General features: G+C 40.8%; 1 protein-coding gene across 1 annotated transcript in view; it reads left to right on the top strand.

Moving 5' to 3' along the window:
* The window catches only part of LOC121182278 (cyclin-dependent kinase 17-like), a 31,042-nt gene extending 14,089 nt beyond the window's left edge, over positions 1-16,953 (top strand). Inside the window, exons 3-17 of the mRNA XM_041038702.1 lie at positions 1,434-1,598; positions 2,163-2,296; positions 6,873-6,998; positions 9,764-9,820; positions 10,077-10,191; positions 11,357-11,451; positions 11,655-11,717; positions 12,473-12,596; positions 12,840-12,960; positions 13,548-13,645; positions 13,807-13,912; positions 14,351-14,393; positions 14,620-14,710; positions 14,882-14,959; positions 15,618-16,953. Of these exons, the coding sequence (XP_040894636.1) occupies positions 1,434-1,598; positions 2,163-2,296; positions 6,873-6,998; positions 9,764-9,820; positions 10,077-10,191; positions 11,357-11,451; positions 11,655-11,717; positions 12,473-12,596; positions 12,840-12,960; positions 13,548-13,645; positions 13,807-13,912; positions 14,351-14,393; positions 14,620-14,710; positions 14,882-14,959; positions 15,618-15,655 (1,454 nt within the window). The 3' untranslated portion in view covers positions 15,656-16,953. The remainder of the gene's footprint in view (positions 1-1,433; positions 1,599-2,162; positions 2,297-6,872; positions 6,999-9,763; positions 9,821-10,076; positions 10,192-11,356; positions 11,452-11,654; positions 11,718-12,472; positions 12,597-12,839; positions 12,961-13,547; positions 13,646-13,806; positions 13,913-14,350; positions 14,394-14,619; positions 14,711-14,881; positions 14,960-15,617) is intronic.
* The last annotated feature ends 71 nt before the right edge of the window (positions 16,954-17,024 follow it).

The raw sequence follows: 17,024 nt of genomic DNA, 5'->3' as shown, positions 1-17,024 counted from the left end.
TTGCATGTTTGGGTGGAGGGTTCATCATGTTGAGGACTGATCCAAACCATAAAGGGCCGATTACGAGTGGACTGTAAACCTTGTCTGTCCTGTGTTAAATCATATTTTGATCAACACAAAGTCATAAAAACATTTGTTCGTTCTCTCTGACCCTGTTTTATCTGAGCGACAAACCAACATATGTGCTCCATAGCCATCTTTCTTGTCTGTGATGAAATGATTTACTTGTTGAACATATCCTACAGTCTGAGCTCTGACTGCCCTGCTAAAGTGCCTCTCTGGGGCTCAGTTTGCTCTCCTCACCTCTGTCACAGTCAGTGTTTTAGTAGGTGCTGCTCTATACATAACAAGTCCTCCACCTTCTGTCAGCTACATTCCTGCTTTTTGACAAATGCTCCTCGGTCAGGCAGTTTTCTCAAGCCAAACTACACAGTTTGGACAACAAGGCATTTTCTTCTAAACTCTTTCTCTTTCACTTCCCTAGTTTTGATTTAGGCTATTTATAGTATAAGGGTCACTCTGGTCGACCACATTGTGGCCAGATCTATTTACATCTGAACAAAGAAAAAGAAAATACAAAGAAAATTCAGGTTCAGTGTTCTAACATGAAATCCATTCATCTGCTGTAGCAGTGGTTTACCATTCAATCGACTCTCTTACTAAGTCACAACAGTTAACATATTACATGCAAATTTATGCATCGTTAGATTAAAAGTTAAAACCACTTATGTAACAGTAGTGATTATTTTATGCAGTCTGGTGTTGTGCCATGGAACCAGTCATGTATAGCTACTGCATCAGAAAGCTTTTAGTCGGTCGGCCAGCAAGCATTCTTCAAATCTTCCACAACCTGCCAAAAAAGTTAATGAGCTCTCAGCTAACTAGATTTTGATTGGTGCTTACTCAGATTGGATGTATGTGAAAGGTTAGAAAACAGAATTAGTAATATATTCTGAGACCGATTTTGTTTAAAAGAATTATTAGCCCTCGCACTTTGGATGCCTTCACTGGCTATTCAAGTTAGTATGTAGTGTAGACTCTGAAGGAATTTAATAAAATGTATGAAGTGCATTCATCATAACTTGCGTATGAATTCTTGAGTTAAAACATGTTTTGCGAGGTCACACTGATCTTGACCTTTGACCTTTGACCACCAAACTCAGTTCATCCTTGAGTCCAAGTGAATGTTTGTGCCAGATGTATTGAAATTCCTTGAAAGTGTTCCTGAGCTATCACATTTGCGAGAATGGGATAGACTGGTAACTTGTATGAGTATCCATGCTAATGTTGACTTTTTAAAGTAGTGAAGGTATATTTAATGTGACTGATTTACATTAAATATAGTTTTTTTTGTCAGTGTCATTATAAAATTCAGCTTAACCACAGAGCACTGTACATCTTTTTAAAAACAAATGATGTGTCTTCTGCTGCAGAGCCCATAGTGAGGAATGGTCGTCCTCCGTCGGCCCACAGTGTCCACTCCTTCCTTCACCAGTACACAGGCTCCTTTAAAAAGCCGCCGCTGCGACGACCTCAGAGCGTCATCGGAGGAGGACTGGGGTCTCTCATGGTCATGCCTCGTAATGGCAGTCGCCTCGGTGAGACACACATTTATCCACCTACACACAGGCTGTAAACACATTTGATATTTTTCTTCCCTGCGACTTTAAATAGTAGTTTACCGCAGGAGATTTCTTTTGTGTCAATAGGTAGAATCTGTATAGAAGTAGCTACAGGATTTAATCCAGATTGAAATTTGGATGTGAAGCTGCAGGACCTAGCCGTTTAATAGCTCAAATAAATGTCTACATGTAGAATATTCTGAAAATATGTGAAATCCTTGTCTTACACATTTCTACCTAGTCAGCGAGACTACACACACACACACACACACACACACACACACACACACACACACACACACACACACACACACACACACACACACAGAGTGATATGTGTGAAAACGTGCTGAAATAAGCTATTCCTAAAGGCATATGTTAGTGCAGACACATGCAGAAATATCAGTTCAGTCATTCCAGTTGTTAGTCACACAAAAACCATTTGTTAAAAAGCCCTTCTAAGGCAATCTCCTTATCTCAGCCCAGATAAAATATTTAACATTTCACAACACAAACACTTTTTTTCTTTCTCCACTCCAGATATCGTCCACGAGAACCTAAAGATGGGGTCGGACGGGGAGAGCGACCAGGCTTCAGGGACTTCCTCTGATGAGGTGCAGTCGCCCACAGGTGTTTGTCTCAGGAACAGGGGGAACAGACGCATCTCTGCAGAGGTGAGACTTGTTTCTCTGTCTCTTCAGTCTTTTCTTTGTCCTTGCATCACATTTCTGCTCTTTAAAAGTGAGGATATGCCGAGGGACGTTAGTCACCGGCTACTCTTAACAAGATTTGATGTTTGAATATGTTGCTGTTAAGAATCGTGACACATTTACTCATCTGGGGTCATGCATGGCTTAGCAGTTCAGTGTCCCCTTTGTCATTGAAGGTATGTTTGATTAATTCACTGAAAAGCAAAGGAGTCTCAGCGTTTGACGACATGCTTTTTTGTCTGCAAGAAGTGGTATTTAATGATGTGTGCACCACAGCTCCATGCTGTAACTCAGCGTAGGCGTATTCTCTCTGTCTGTCATGAACACACAGAAGCCCTCAGCTTCCCACATAATCTCAGCATAAGACACACACACATATTCTTGTTCCACTATCGCTGAGGGGACGCTGGTTGACATAATGCATTCCCCAGCCCCTTACCTTAACTGTAACCATCACAAATAAATGCCCTACTTTAACCTAACTATTAACTGAACCCTAAACCAAGTCTTAACCCTAAAAAAGCAGGCTCTACCCATGGGGACCTCATTTTTTTTTGTCCCTACTTTCATGTGAGTCCCCATGGATGAGTGTGCATTCAGGTTAAAGTCCCCAGTGGGATATAAGAACAAGTATACACACACAAATACAAACACACACTGCGTCAGTCATGGGCAGCCAGATTTTGACATTCCTTTGGTGGTTACATAATGTCAACACATTATGGAAAGACTCCTCATTGTGATTATTATTATTATTTTTTTTGTCTCAAAGGGATTTAATTTCACCACAAGCAATTTTTGAATCCAGGGCGTTTGATTTTGCATAATCTTTATTATTCCAAAGTAATAAAGTTTAAACTGTTGAGAACAAAAGAAACCAACTGTAAAGATAAAACCGCTGTGGCTCTTACACCATGTCGTGCTGAGGTTGATTTACTGGAGCATAAGGGAAGGCAGACGTGCACACAAATGGAGAACCTGATCAAGAGTGAAAGCTCTAATCCAGCTGGCTCGCAGGGACACATGAAAGGTAGCGTGAAGCAAGAGGAGAAGAGACACTGCTGTATCTTAAGATGACAGATAAAATGTGCTGGGTGGGGTTTTACTCGAGTTTTGCCAGTTTCTGACTTTGATTTGAGTTAAATTCTTTTGTAGGTTCCAGTTATAATGAAAGAAAATCAGATTAGGACTAAATGAAATCGGTGTTTGATGCTTCTTTCATTTGTTTAGTGTTTAACAAATCAAGAGTTAAAGTTTTGAACCTTAAATCTGAATTAATTGGAAAAATATAGCTTTATTTTACTGTAACAACAAAACAGGCAAAATATCTGCATTGAATTCTGTTTTTCTTTACAGCAAAGCCAAGACTTGGTCCTTTTAAATCCATCTTAATGGCTCCTAATAGGATTTTATGGATGCACAGCTGACTGTCCAGTTCCACAGGCAGTGAGACAGTGAAAGTGAAATGTCAGTGAAGGGTTTTTTTTCCTTCCTCCAACATACAGGAAAATAAATATTTTTGTTCCTAACTTTGGATTTGTTAGGGAAATATATTTGCAAATATTTATCATTTTGACAGTTTTGTTTCCAAACTCATTTATGCTTTTTATTTCAGCATGGCTGATTTGAGTCTTAAATAATCTCCTTTCTTTCACTGTCTGCACTTTCACTTATAAAGGTGTAGACGGAGGCCTTTAATCTCCAGTGACTATTTGCCAAACGGTGTTAGAGAAGAATGATGATAAGTGTAAAAACTAAATCAAAACAACCAACCAATTTAAGATGTTGCAAAGTTTTTCTCTTTTCCATAAAATAATCCAAGCAATGTGAAAATCAATCAACATTTAACAAAAGGGTCAGACATAAATATGCTTTTTCTATTCTGTTTTCATTTGATGTTGACATCTAACCAGTGAACCACATGCTGCACAGCACCTGCTGGGTGATCATGGGAGGAAAGGTCTTGTGATTGAAGAACACACTTCCCTTCCTCTGACAGCGTTCATTCGTTGCTTTGATTGCAGGACCTATGGGGATTTGCGAGTCGACACCAGCAGCTACAGACACAAACCAAGCATGCAAGACTGCACAAAAAAAAAAAAAAAACTTCAACATGTAGTTAAGCAGCTTACTCCATTTGGGGCTACCCACAGAGACATGACACGTCTCCTCTTGCTGTGTGTTGTGAGCGTTTGCAAACAGTGCACCTCACATTTCCTGTGACTGTTTCACAACCAGAAAATGTTGGACAGAAGCACACGCACACACACACACACAGTTATACTCAGATTCTTTCTTGCAGCCCAACAAACACTGTGCATTGTTTGTGCCGGTATGAGCAGTAAGATTGACTGCAGGCTTTTTGTTGATTAAGTGATCCAGCAGCAAAATCGTTGTGTGGCCCCATTGTTTGTCTTTGAGCTGCTGTGATATTCAGAGGAGGGACAGTAGAATAAGAAGCTGAGGAGGAAGGAAGTGTATGAGGAAGAGTGAGGAAGCCCCTCTGTGGTCAGGTAGTGGATTGTCCTTCTCTTGCTGCAGAGGAAGCAGCGCTGTTTTGGGATTACATCACAAGGATTACTGTAATACGGTCCAGATGGGCCCCTGTTGTAACAGATTATGCTGGGTTGATTGGACAACTAGAGGAGGGTGGGGTGCAAAGGTCAGGTGATGGATGGCATCACTTGCTCTGAGGACAAGCCACCGCCCTACACACAGACACCATAGAGAAACAGAACTGGATGTAGTGTTTATAAATACACAGATGCACATTATAGCAGCCTGTGATCAACTTAACATGTTATTTATATGATGGCAACTAAAGATTTTTATTTTCATTGTCAGTTAATCGGCCGTCAATCATTTGGTCCACAAAATAGTGTGAAATGTCCGTGACAATTTCCCAAAGCCCAGGATGATGTCTTCAGAATGTTGATTGTTTTGCTCCACCAATATAACAACACTGAACAATGGTTCAGAAACAGTGATATTTTTTTTTTACATTTCTGCTTAAACAAATCTTAAATAATTAATTGATCTAAAACTAAAACAATTAATTGATTGTATTTTCTGCCGATCATCTAATCAATTTATCAAGTAATTGTTTCAGCTCTGCAGCAACATGCTGTACACTAACATGTAAACCAGGAGCATACCTTAAAAGATGTGGAATAGAGCTTGAAGGTATTTGCCTAAAATTAATGTCAACAAAACTCATTAAAACATATTTTTAAAATGCAAACAGAACAGATCTTCACAGCAGAAAAAAACATTCTGCATGTCAATTCTTTTTAGTGCTACAGCAGTGGATTGATAAATTGATTTGTTTACTGAAAGAAAACAAACTTCCAACAACAACAATTTAGATTTTTGGATAATTGTTAAAGTCAGTTAACAAGTGATGATGCCACATATTTGCATTTAGTTTCTCAAATGTGAGAACTTGCTGCTTTTCTCTGTTTTATATATTTGGAAATTAAACATTTTTGGCTAATATTTGCAAAAAAAAAAAACAAACAAACAAAAAAAAAACAGGCAATTTGAAGACACCCCCTAGGCCTCTGGTGACTTCAGATGGATGGTTTTAATTTTATCTATTTATTAATTTATTTTTAACCATTTTCTGATCTTTTTTGAAAGACAGATAAATGAAAAAATATTGGCAGGTTAATCAATAATGAAAATAACGGCTTGTTTCAGCCCTAATTCTTTTGCGTGAGCAATAAACCGTGCCATGTATAAACATAAACTGTATTTTCTCGGGTTGTGATTAAAGCATTAAATGTGCCAGCTGCAGACGCCATAAAGATAAAAGCTGAATCACTGTCATGATTCACCCGCCCCGGAGTCGCCTTCGGTTACACATTTATCAGTGAGCTTGTTGTTGAAATGTGGAAAGTTCAAAGTTGCATATAGTTGTGTTTCAGTTAGGAGGGAGGGGTGGAGCTGTTGGGGTGTTGCTAAGTGTCCAGTGTTATCTCAGAGGTGGTGGGGGTGGGGAGTAGATTTAAAGCAGCTAGAGAGAGAGAGAGAGAGAGGCCGGATTAACAGTAATCTAACAAATAGAGGAAATGCATGATGGGAAGAATCCAGACGTCGTGTTCTGAGTGTGTGTTTGATTTTATATAACAAGTCATTAGGATCATGCTTTAGTTCTTTGTTGCTCTGGGAAAGACTTTACCCCGAACTCTTAAAGGGCTCCACAGGCAGTCTTTATTATGTACACAAGTCTGCTACACAAAACTGTATAGATGCATGCTGCTACATGTGAATGTGTATACACACACACACACAGCCCTCTCTGTTGACCAGTGAGGCCTAAAGCTGGCTGTCTAATGCTAGTTCTTACAGATTCTACTTGTTTACACTGGGTTTCTGCCATTTTGTTGTCAATCTTTGGTATTTATTCACAGATTATGCTGTTTGCTGAGGGTTTACTCTGTTTTTTTTTTGAGGGGGGGGGGGGGGGGGGGGGTTATAACATATTGACTCTGTTTTTAAATTGGGTCTCTGTTGTTTTTGTTTTTTTCTATTTGTGCAGGACCTGAACAAACGTCTGTCCCTGCCCGCCGACATCCGGATACCTGACGGTTACCTGGAGAAACTACAGCTGAGCAGCCCGCCCTTCGACCAGCCGCTGAGCCGACGCTCCCGCAGAGCATCACTGGTGAGGGAGAGAGAGCGGGAGTAAAGGAGGGAGAGGGATGTAGATGGGTAGAGAGAGGGATTAAGTGAGAAAAAAAGAGAGAAGGTGATGATAAGACAAAAAAAAAATTCAGCTACATTGTCAGCTGATAAAAGTTGGAAAAAAATGCCCAAAAAAGAAATTAGGAAACTGATGGAAAGGAGTCAAATGGATGATGAATATAAAGTAAGCAGGGAAATCACCTTTCTGTTTTTGTGTCACTCTGTTGGGGAACAGACTTCCTGCTGAAGTGCGCTTAAGCAAAACACTGATTGCCCTGGGGTGACATGCTGTAGCTACTCTGACTTTACTGTTAGAGGGGCGATTTCATATCCTCATCAGCTGTATCATCGTGCTATGGATATTCGTAAGCTTGGGTCATACCTAGGTCCACTTGTGAAGAAGTAGCGGTCCCACAGAGATCATTTACGATTAAAAGAGTAAAAGATTAAAAGAGCTGAAACAGCTACTCAAAGGACAGAAAAATAATCTGCAACTATTTTGACAATCAATGAATCGTTTTTGGCAACAATGCTAAGACGTCCTTGTTTCAGCTGCTCAGTTGTGAGGATTTGCTGCTTTTCTCTACCTCATTTGATTGGAAACCAAATATTTTTAGGTTTTAAAGTGATTTGATGATATCATCTTGGGCTTTAGGAAATCGCAATGTGCAGTTTTCAGTACTTTCTGACTTTTTAGAGGCTTAACGATCGAGAGAATAATCAGCAGATTGATCAAATGAAAATAGTTATTTGTTGCAGCACTAACTGGAGAGCTCGGGAGTTATTGGCAACAAAACCTAGTCTTCATATCAAAATAAAAAGATTTCACTGTGAAAAATATGGCCTGAGAAAACGAAATGACATTTCAGTGTGACCGTCATTCATTAATTTGTGAATTGCTGTGGACTGCGATACCGTGGCTATAAAGAGTTATTAATTTAAGAATTTAATTGATGCATTTACAGTATTTGAACATTGTACTATTTGACGGTAGCTCAGAGTACTTCAAATACTGCAGAGTAAACTTCAACAGTTCGGGTTTTTTTATGATTTTATGTGGGTGAAAGCAAAAAAATATCATCCTCTGACACAGTTTATGTAAGTCTGTATCCTGTTATCAACCTGTATGGACATGACATAGTATTTTCTAGAATATACATAGAAAAAGAGTTTATGTCTGTTTTTGGCTGATGAAGCAAATTAAATATCTGAAAAAATCAAGGTGCTTCATCACATTAAAACAAAAGCTGCCATAAAAAAGTCCTGCTCATTGATTTTCAACATTGCCCACAATGCTCTAATACACCCACAGTTATGAAAGAGAGGCCTAGCTCAGTATAAACTGTATGGCAAACTCTCTGAGAGTAGACAAATGTGTGTTGTCTCATGATATTTATCATCATATCACCCCAGCCCTCATCTTATCTAACGTTTTCCAGCTAAAACTGGATCCGCTAGGTAACGAGTACCTACGTCCTTCGCATGAAAAATGTTAGTACCTCCGAACTGTACTTATGTAAATGTACAGTACTTGCGGCCCACGTCTGAGAGTGAGGAGTACTGATTCAGTGTAGGAGAGTCAGACAGAGTTAGAGAGAAGCAGACAGAGTGGCCTGTCAGGGAGGGGCAGATATCAGGGAGAATATAAAGATAGCTGTGATATTCATGTTTTATTAAAAGGCAGCAAGAAGTGAGAGAGAGAGAAAGGGGGAGAGCTCACGCCATGCCCATAGACTGTCTAATCTTATCCCCTCAGCCCTTCATCATGTGTTTACATTGCACCTCAGCACTCACTTTGTCAGCTGCCCCAATAATTAGCTTGTGGTTTTGCGTTGAACGTACATCTGTCGAAGGCAAAACACAGGAGAAGTATGAGCAATGAGCCGCACCCAGTCCAAATCATTTGCATACACGCTGCCCTGCAGAGTTGTTTATAAAGCAATGAATGCCCATGCTCCACAATATGTGTTTGAGACACCTGTCAGCTCATCTGGCGCTGGTCTTCATTCTGTACTGAGGACCGAGGGTCAGTTTTAAGTTTGGTGACACTGCCTTTAGTGTTTTAATGCTTCTAGTTTAGAGAAAAGTTTTCCTCAGGACTCAAGATGACCTCAGACTCTATCAAACAGTAATGAGCATTCTGTCTTAGTTATTAAAGAGTTCATATTTGTGCTTGTTGTAATTGAGTGGCTGTGAAGTGTTTTTGCATTTAGTTTTTTCATTTTTGATTTCCAAAGCATATCACGGCTTCAGCTAATGGTTATTTTCATCATCAACTAATGTTGATTATTTTCTTGATTTACTGAGTAATCGTTTCATCCATTAAGTGAAAGAAAATAGTAAAAAAAATACCTGTTATGTTTTTCCCACAGCCCAAGATGATGTATTTAGATAGCTTGTTTTATTCAATTAACAGTTAAGTCCCAGAGTTTTTGCTGTAAAAATGACTAAAATGAATGTCAAACTAGCACAGTGAGTTTTCAGTTGTGCATTAAACGTGCTTTATAAATAAAGTTTGCCATTGCTTTTCTTGCCCGTAGACAAACACTTTGTAAAAGCCAAAAGCCAACGGCCCTATGTCACAAGAGATTAGCTATGATGGTGGTTGGGGGTGTGTGACCTCCTTACATCCCCCCTCTGTTGCTGCGAGGCCATCATAAGGATTTGTCGTGGTGTCTGTAAGCTTGTCAGTGCTAATAAAGACGCTACCTTCATTAATGTTGTTTGTCCTTTTCTCTCCTCTAGTCAGAAATTGGATTTGGGAAGCTGGAGACCTACATCAAACTGGACAAACTGGGGGAGGTACGTGAGAGAGTGTGTATGTGTGTGTGTGTCTGTGTCTGTGTGTGTGCGTGTGTGTGCGTGTGTGTGCGTGTGTGTTCACTGTCAGCCTTAATGTCTTTGCAGTTTTCTACCAGGTGTTAATGTTCTCATACTCAGTGACATAACTTTATAACATTATAAAGTTTACTTTTGACCCCTGACGGCCAGACTGTGCTGCATCAGTCCAGGTTCTTAAACCTGTCCTCACCTCTTTCTTTCTCTTCCCAACCTTCAGGGCACGTATGCTACAGTCTTCAAGGGGAGGAGTAAGCTGACAGACAACCTCGTGGCGCTGAAGGAAATCAGACTGGAGCACGAGGAGGGGGCACCATGTACAGCGATCCGAGAAGGTATGAAGGCTGACCACCGTTTAAATTTGATGCTAGGGGGTTATAACTTTTTATGAGAAGCAGCTGTTTTGTCCCATCCACCACAGGACGAGATTGGGGGAAGTAAATAAAATTCTGGCACATTTACTGCTGTAAGCTGATGTGTTGTAAGCGTTTGAGAACAATGACATTTGAACTCAGGTGCACATATAAAAAAATAATAGTTATTTTCCCTCCACCCTCCAAGAGAAATGTGGTTCACCAACTACAGGAAACAACCCCCTCACATGCAAACTGTGAAGCTTCTGTTCACGTCCACTCTCTTCTGTCATGTCTCGCACGTCAGACAAATGCAAACATGCATTTTCAATTTCGATGTGATCTGTATCCTGCTCAGGTGCATTCACAGTTTAGTTTTCATCTTTGTACACCTTTGACAGTGTGGGCATGCATCATCATCCAACAGAAACACTGATGCGCTATGTTTAGAGGCAATATGTCATATGCCAGTCACTACCAGTCTAAAAATGTTACAGCCAGTAATCGCTCTGCTCAATATTTATACATTTATTTCTTTATGAGACACTGTGACATCACATCCGTTTTCTCTGGAAATGGGGGCAGTTGCGTTGAAGCAAGGTGTACGTGACATTAAGAGTTTTGTTTTTGTTTTATTATTATTAAGTGACAACAGAGACATAATACTTAAAACAATAAAAAAGGATTGTGCAGGCCCTGTAAGGAGATCTCACCCAAAAAGAGAAATGACAATAAAATCAATAACATCTAAAATCACAGTTTCTCAGTTCAGAAAAACAAACACATTGACACAACATACAAAGGAAAACAGAAAAACAGGAATGTTAAATGTGTCATGTCATAGGTTACAAAGGTCAAATGCTAATAATAAGCATACTCAGGATAAATGACGCCACTAGATACACAGTTCAAACAGTAAATGCAGTGTAGAAAAAAAAACCCTGTGGCGCTCAAAGATATTACAAAGCACAATACTGAATTTATTTACGGTCAAACTGTAACAAGACAGTGACTCCAACCAGAGAGAGCAGAAGAAATGAGAGTCCACATTAAAGGGCTCTAGATTCAGATTTAGAAACTTTACTGCTTACAGTTGTGATCACATCCTCACTGTTACAACTGTTACAACCCTTTTCTTTTCCTCCAGTGTCGTTACTGAAGGACCTGAAACACGCCAACATCGTGACGCTGCATGATATCGTCCACACGGACAAGTCTCTCACGCTGGTCTTCGAGTACCTGGTAAGACCAACAAAACCCGTTGCCCTCACTTCCTGCATGACTCACATGTTATTTGGCTTTTACATCATTATTATTCATGACCCTCTGCAGATTAGTTTGCTTACCAGCTGATGAGGTTTCTGTGCCTGTAGCCTGTCTACGTCTCTAACACACGTCCTCTCTCTCTCTCTCTCTCTCTCTCTCACTCTCTCTCTCATTTCTAGGACAAAGACCTGAAGCAGTACATGGACGACTGTGGGAACATCCTGAGCATGCAGAATGTCAAGGTGAGCCTCCGCAGGCGGCCCGCTGGCCCGGCCAACTTCATCAGCTTCCAAGAGTTTGTGGTTGCTGGTGTCAATACAAGAAGCACTGTTAGTGTGCCCCCTGCTGGTGGAATGTACACAGTGAGGGGAAAGTGACATTTGTTTGCTTAACCTTTTCCACAGAAGTCTGTTTTGGGCATGTGTTGAAATGTCGTCATATTTCCTTTTTGGACAAGACTGAAATAATTATATTATTATTATTTATTATTTATTATTAATTATATTATTATATAAAAAAGAAATGAGGAAAGCTGTCTTGGATCTGACAGCTGTGTGGCACAACACTTTTGCTCCTGATACACAAGAGGTGCCCATGAACAAGATGAATGAAGTCCCCAAAAAAGTCAGGGTACACGGTTTCAGCAAGGTGTTTCTGTTATTGTGGCCACACACTAATAGTAAAGAACACAAGCATACAAGTAAATTCTGTTGAAACCATATAGCATCAATCCCAGTAAATACTTGCATATTAGTATTACTAAGGCTTCGGTTGTTTTGAAGGACCATAAAAAGGTTTTGTGTTACCAGAAGCATTTCATTTAAATTTGGCATTTTCCTGAAAAGTCTAATATTCCAGAGGAGATTTGATAAATTCCAATCTTAAATAATCCAGAAACATCATTCATAATGTATGTTTTTTTTATTTACCACCACAGTTTGAAAATTAATTCACCAAAGAGACCACAGTTACCCATCAAAAACATCCCTTTCCCCAGATCTTCCTGTTCCAGATCCTGCGAGGCTTGGCGTACTGTCACAGACGGAAGGTTCTTCACAGAGACCTGAAGCCCCAAAATCTGCTCATCAACGACAGAGGAGAACTCAAACTGGCTGATTTTGGTAAAAACAAAAACAGCACTGACATTAATAAGAGATTTTTCCTCAAATTAATTATCTTCTGTTTACAAAAGAGTGACAACTGCGTTACATTTCTGAAGCTGCATTCATCTATGTTTTACTAATCCTGCGTAACACATTTTAAATAGATGAATACGTAGTATTTTGTGAAGAAACCCTTCATGTGAATTTCCACTAAATGTGTCCATTGGATCTGTTTGTATTTCTCATATTTCTGGTCCACAGGCCTGGCAAGGGCCAAGTCTGTGCCCACTAAAACATACTCTAATGAGGTGGTAACACTTTGGTATCGGCCTCCTGACGTGCTGCTCGGCTCCTCTGAGTACTCCACGCAGATAGACATGTGGTGAGTGGGCCTCACTCAACAGGGGTGATTACAACTGTTAGAAAACACTGATCAGACTCCTGGCTACTCTCTCTTTCTTTACGCCCATATTACTACACACACCAAAGATGCAGTGGCAAATCCTCAAGTATAAAGAATTCCTATCGTGAATTTCTAATTTTATTAAATTATTTTAAGCCTCTCTCTGCTCCAGTGATCTGTGAAATGAGCACAGATGCTTGGACCTTCTCTCATTTAGTTGATTCTTTTCCGAGCAGACAGGTGTCCTAATCTATGGCAAGGAGACTTTGATGTGGCACATGCTGCTGATGAACACACCCAAGCTGTTAAGGAATTTGACTATAAATGGTTTCCCCAAACTTCAAAGTGCCCTGCTGCTTTCTCACATCAAGTCCTGCCTCTTCCTTTGATACTTTCATTCATCAGACAGGTCGAAACCGGCCAGTTAATGCTCGATTCAGTGAGTCAGGGAGTTTGATCCTGAAAGTTAGTGGTAGTGTAACTGCAGAAGACCTGTTGAGTTAGACTGTAGTAAAGCTTCACTCTCTTTATGACCTAATCCTGCTGTCTGTCTTGCTTCCTCCCAGGGGTGTGGGCTGTATATTCTATGAGATGGCTGCCGGCAGGCCCCTGTTCCCAGGTTCCACGGTGGAGGACGAGCTGCACCTCATCTTCAGGCTGCTAGGTCAGTGCTGCCCCCTGCTGACAGGGAAGTGGTCAGACTTTAAATATGAGCCTTTAATCGCATTAACCCTGGCATGTAGCCCCTGTGGCAGCGTGAAAAGCCCCTCCAGCTGCCGCGGTAAAGCAAGACTCTAACAGGGTCAATTGAATATCCCCCCATAGGCACTCCGACAGAAGACAGCTGGCCTGGAATTTCTTCTATTGATGAGTTCAAGTCCTACAAGTTCCCCAAATACAAGGCTCAGCCCCTCATTAACCACGCACCCAGGTAAGACTGGGATATTCTCTCTTGGCATCATATCTTCCGTATATGGATTGTCTTTTTTACACCAGATATAGGGTATTACAGCTTATACCATGTTGCATCTGGTTATATCAAATTAATATATTTATACTGACTGTAACACTCCCCCTCACTTCTCTTGTTAGCCCTCTTATCATTGGAGATGGAAATGAGCAAATGTTTCTGATCAGGCCGAGGTATTAGAGAAGAGCTGCTACTGTAGAGCTTTTTAGTTTTTTAGTGAATTAGACATTAGTATTATTGGTTTGTTTAGTTAGCAGTGTGAGCTCTTTGTCGCTTCCTGTAAGGAAATCCTGTGGAATAGTTGACTGTTTCCTTCCTCACACTCGCCACCATCTGTGAGTCACCCCACCTTTACTGACCTCCCCTCTCCTGCTCTCTCTCCCCCCTCCCTCCCTGCAGGTTGGACACTGATGGCATTGACCTGCTGATGTCATTCCTAAAAGTGAGTCTCTCAGTATCAGTCAGGCATTAATGCGAGATGTTAAAAGCAGTGTGACACATTTTGCAGCTATGCTAGGACTGTATTTTTGGAAGGAAGTGCATCAAGGCATGCCAACTCATTCACATGCAGTCACACATTGCTTACCCATTTTTTTTCTTTTTTCTTTTCTTTTTTTTTTTTTTGATCTTTAATGACTGTGTGTTTCTTTTACTGCCCTTAATTTCAGTACGAGTCAAAAAAGAGGATCTCTGCTGATGAAGCAATGAGACAGCCGTACTTCAGAAGCCTGGGGCCACGTGTGCACACACTGCCAGAGAGTGAGTAATGAAATGGCAACACAGAAATCTAGACTTGGCACGCTGCGTTAGGTACAACTTGAAGGATATTGCAGTGTACAGTGAGGATCAGTTACAGCCTCGTAAGAAAGACACTATTGTCCTGGCAAGATGTGATTTCTGTTACACTAACTGACTCTTTGTGTTTGGCAGACATATCCATATTCACACTGAAGGAGGTGCAGCTGCAGAGAGATCCCGGCTACCGGAACTCATCGTACCCAGAGTCAGGTGAGGAGTAGAGCAAGAATCAGTACTATGATTGCTTGTTTTGAGTATAAACCGTACGTGTTAAAACTGTGAGGTAAAAAAAATAAAAGTTGAAGGCGGGTGTGGGGTGAAAAGGACAGGTGAATGCTAAATTCTAAAAACAACTGTAGGTTGGTTTTTCAGTTAGTCTTTGCTGTTTGGCCTACGCACCAACACGGTCAGCAGTTGCTGGGACGCACTGCTCATGGAGGCATTTGTGCAATAGTGTGACTATGAAAAGCTTCTCTGTAAACTATATTAATTTAATTTTAATGACTTTATTGATCCCTTCTGGGGAAATTACTCTCTGCCTTTTACCCACACCAAGTGAACGAAACACACACATAAGCATGCACATGCACTAGAGACGCTGAGGCAGGGGGCTGCCTAGTGAGGCGACCGGGGAGCTGGGGTGGATCGGTGCCTTGCTCAGGGGCACCACAGCCATGGTCGCAGAGGCAGGGGAGGCGCGTCTCCTTCACCACCACCGTATCCATTTTTTGCGCTTGGCCGAGGGATTGAGCCCACGACCCTCCGATCTCAGGCCGGTCCAAAGTCCAGAGCCGCACTCTTAACTTGCTGCGGCTGCCCCATATATAAAAACAGTGTAATTTATGCTCTGTCTGTTTCCCCCCTTCAGGCAACGGAAAGAGCAGAAGACAAAGCATGCTGTTTTAGACTCTCTGGACTGTATTTTTTTTTTTATTTGGGAAGGATCTCCTAGCTGTAGTCTCGCCGATGGATCAGTAACTTGAGATGAATGTTGGCGTGGAGCCTCATCATCGTTGTCAGCATCATCACTCCCCTCAAACTACTTGGGAAACTCGTCCACAGTGCGACCCTACCCCCACCCCCAGGTTTGACCTGAACCTGCCCCAAAAGAGACATTTATATACTGTACATCTATATTTATTGAGAAGAGAATTTGCTGCTAAATCCAACTACTGTCTAGAATTCTAACTGGCTCAGTCACTTTAATGAGTACATGCAATGTATATAGATTTTTAATTTTTTTTTTTTTTTTTTTTGAAGTGGTGATATTTTTAGTGATTTTTTTTGTCATTTCCATTTTCATACATAAAAACTGCACCTCAAAGCTCCTCAGTGTGAGTGGGTGTGTCAGGCACACCAGCAGACAAACAAGGAGGGGGGGGCATTTCTGTAGCAGCTTAAAAGGGTTTGATTTTTGTCTCTGTTGCCACGGTGCTGTTCTCAGCTGCACAAATCATTTGTGACCATTTCCTCTGAGGGTTTTGGAGGCCAGCTTTGATATAATAACTGATCATTTTACCTTAACTGGAGGCTAATACGAGAGCAGTGCTGCCAAGGTCTGTGCAAAAAAAAGGTTCATTTTTGTCAGATGCTGGCGTATCATTCCAGGATGCTGTGGTCTCTGTCGTGACCAATAAATAAATGCAGGAGGAAAAAGGCAACATAGAATTATTAACAAGGGCATTACAGGATTAGATACACCTCCGAAATTCTACAGAAATCCTTAATATTTATGTGGTGAACAGCCTCCTCGTCCTTGTTCTTTCCTGCCTCAATCTGACATGTTTTCTCCCTCAGTCTGTTACAAAGAGGAGGTGCAGAGTGAATTCTCAGTGTTGGAATCTGCGATGCTGCCTTTACAGTTGTGTTCACCTTTCTGCCATTCCCATTGTCATCAACTGTAAAAATGGGTCCTTTTTTTCTGGAATGCCTCCATCATTGTGTTGCATGCCTGCTCTGTTGTTTGAGGAAGCACACAGCCACTGAACTCCTAATTCAGGGAGCACTAGCTATAGTCCTGCCCCTAGTGAATAAGATACTGAGTCACAGTCTATTTAACAGTGTTACAAGAGATGTTTTGTATGACATTCTTTAACTTTATTTGTGGATAATTGTTATTGGTGTGGGATTTCGTTGCAGATGCCCTCCCATATTTGAGCTTTTTTTTTTCCAGAGTTATGAAAATTAAATCTAAAGTTTAAACAGAATTCACATGAACTGGTTTGTTTTTTTTTTTCTTGATGTACAGACACTTTTGTTTTATAGCTACTGTAAA

The sequence above is a fragment of the Toxotes jaculatrix genome, chromosome 5 (assembly GCF_017976425.1).
Source record: "Toxotes jaculatrix isolate fToxJac2 chromosome 5, fToxJac2.pri, whole genome shotgun sequence".
Lineage (NCBI taxonomy): Eukaryota > Metazoa > Chordata > Actinopteri > Toxotidae > Toxotes > Toxotes jaculatrix.
This window is presented reverse-complemented; position numbering and strand designations above follow the sequence as displayed.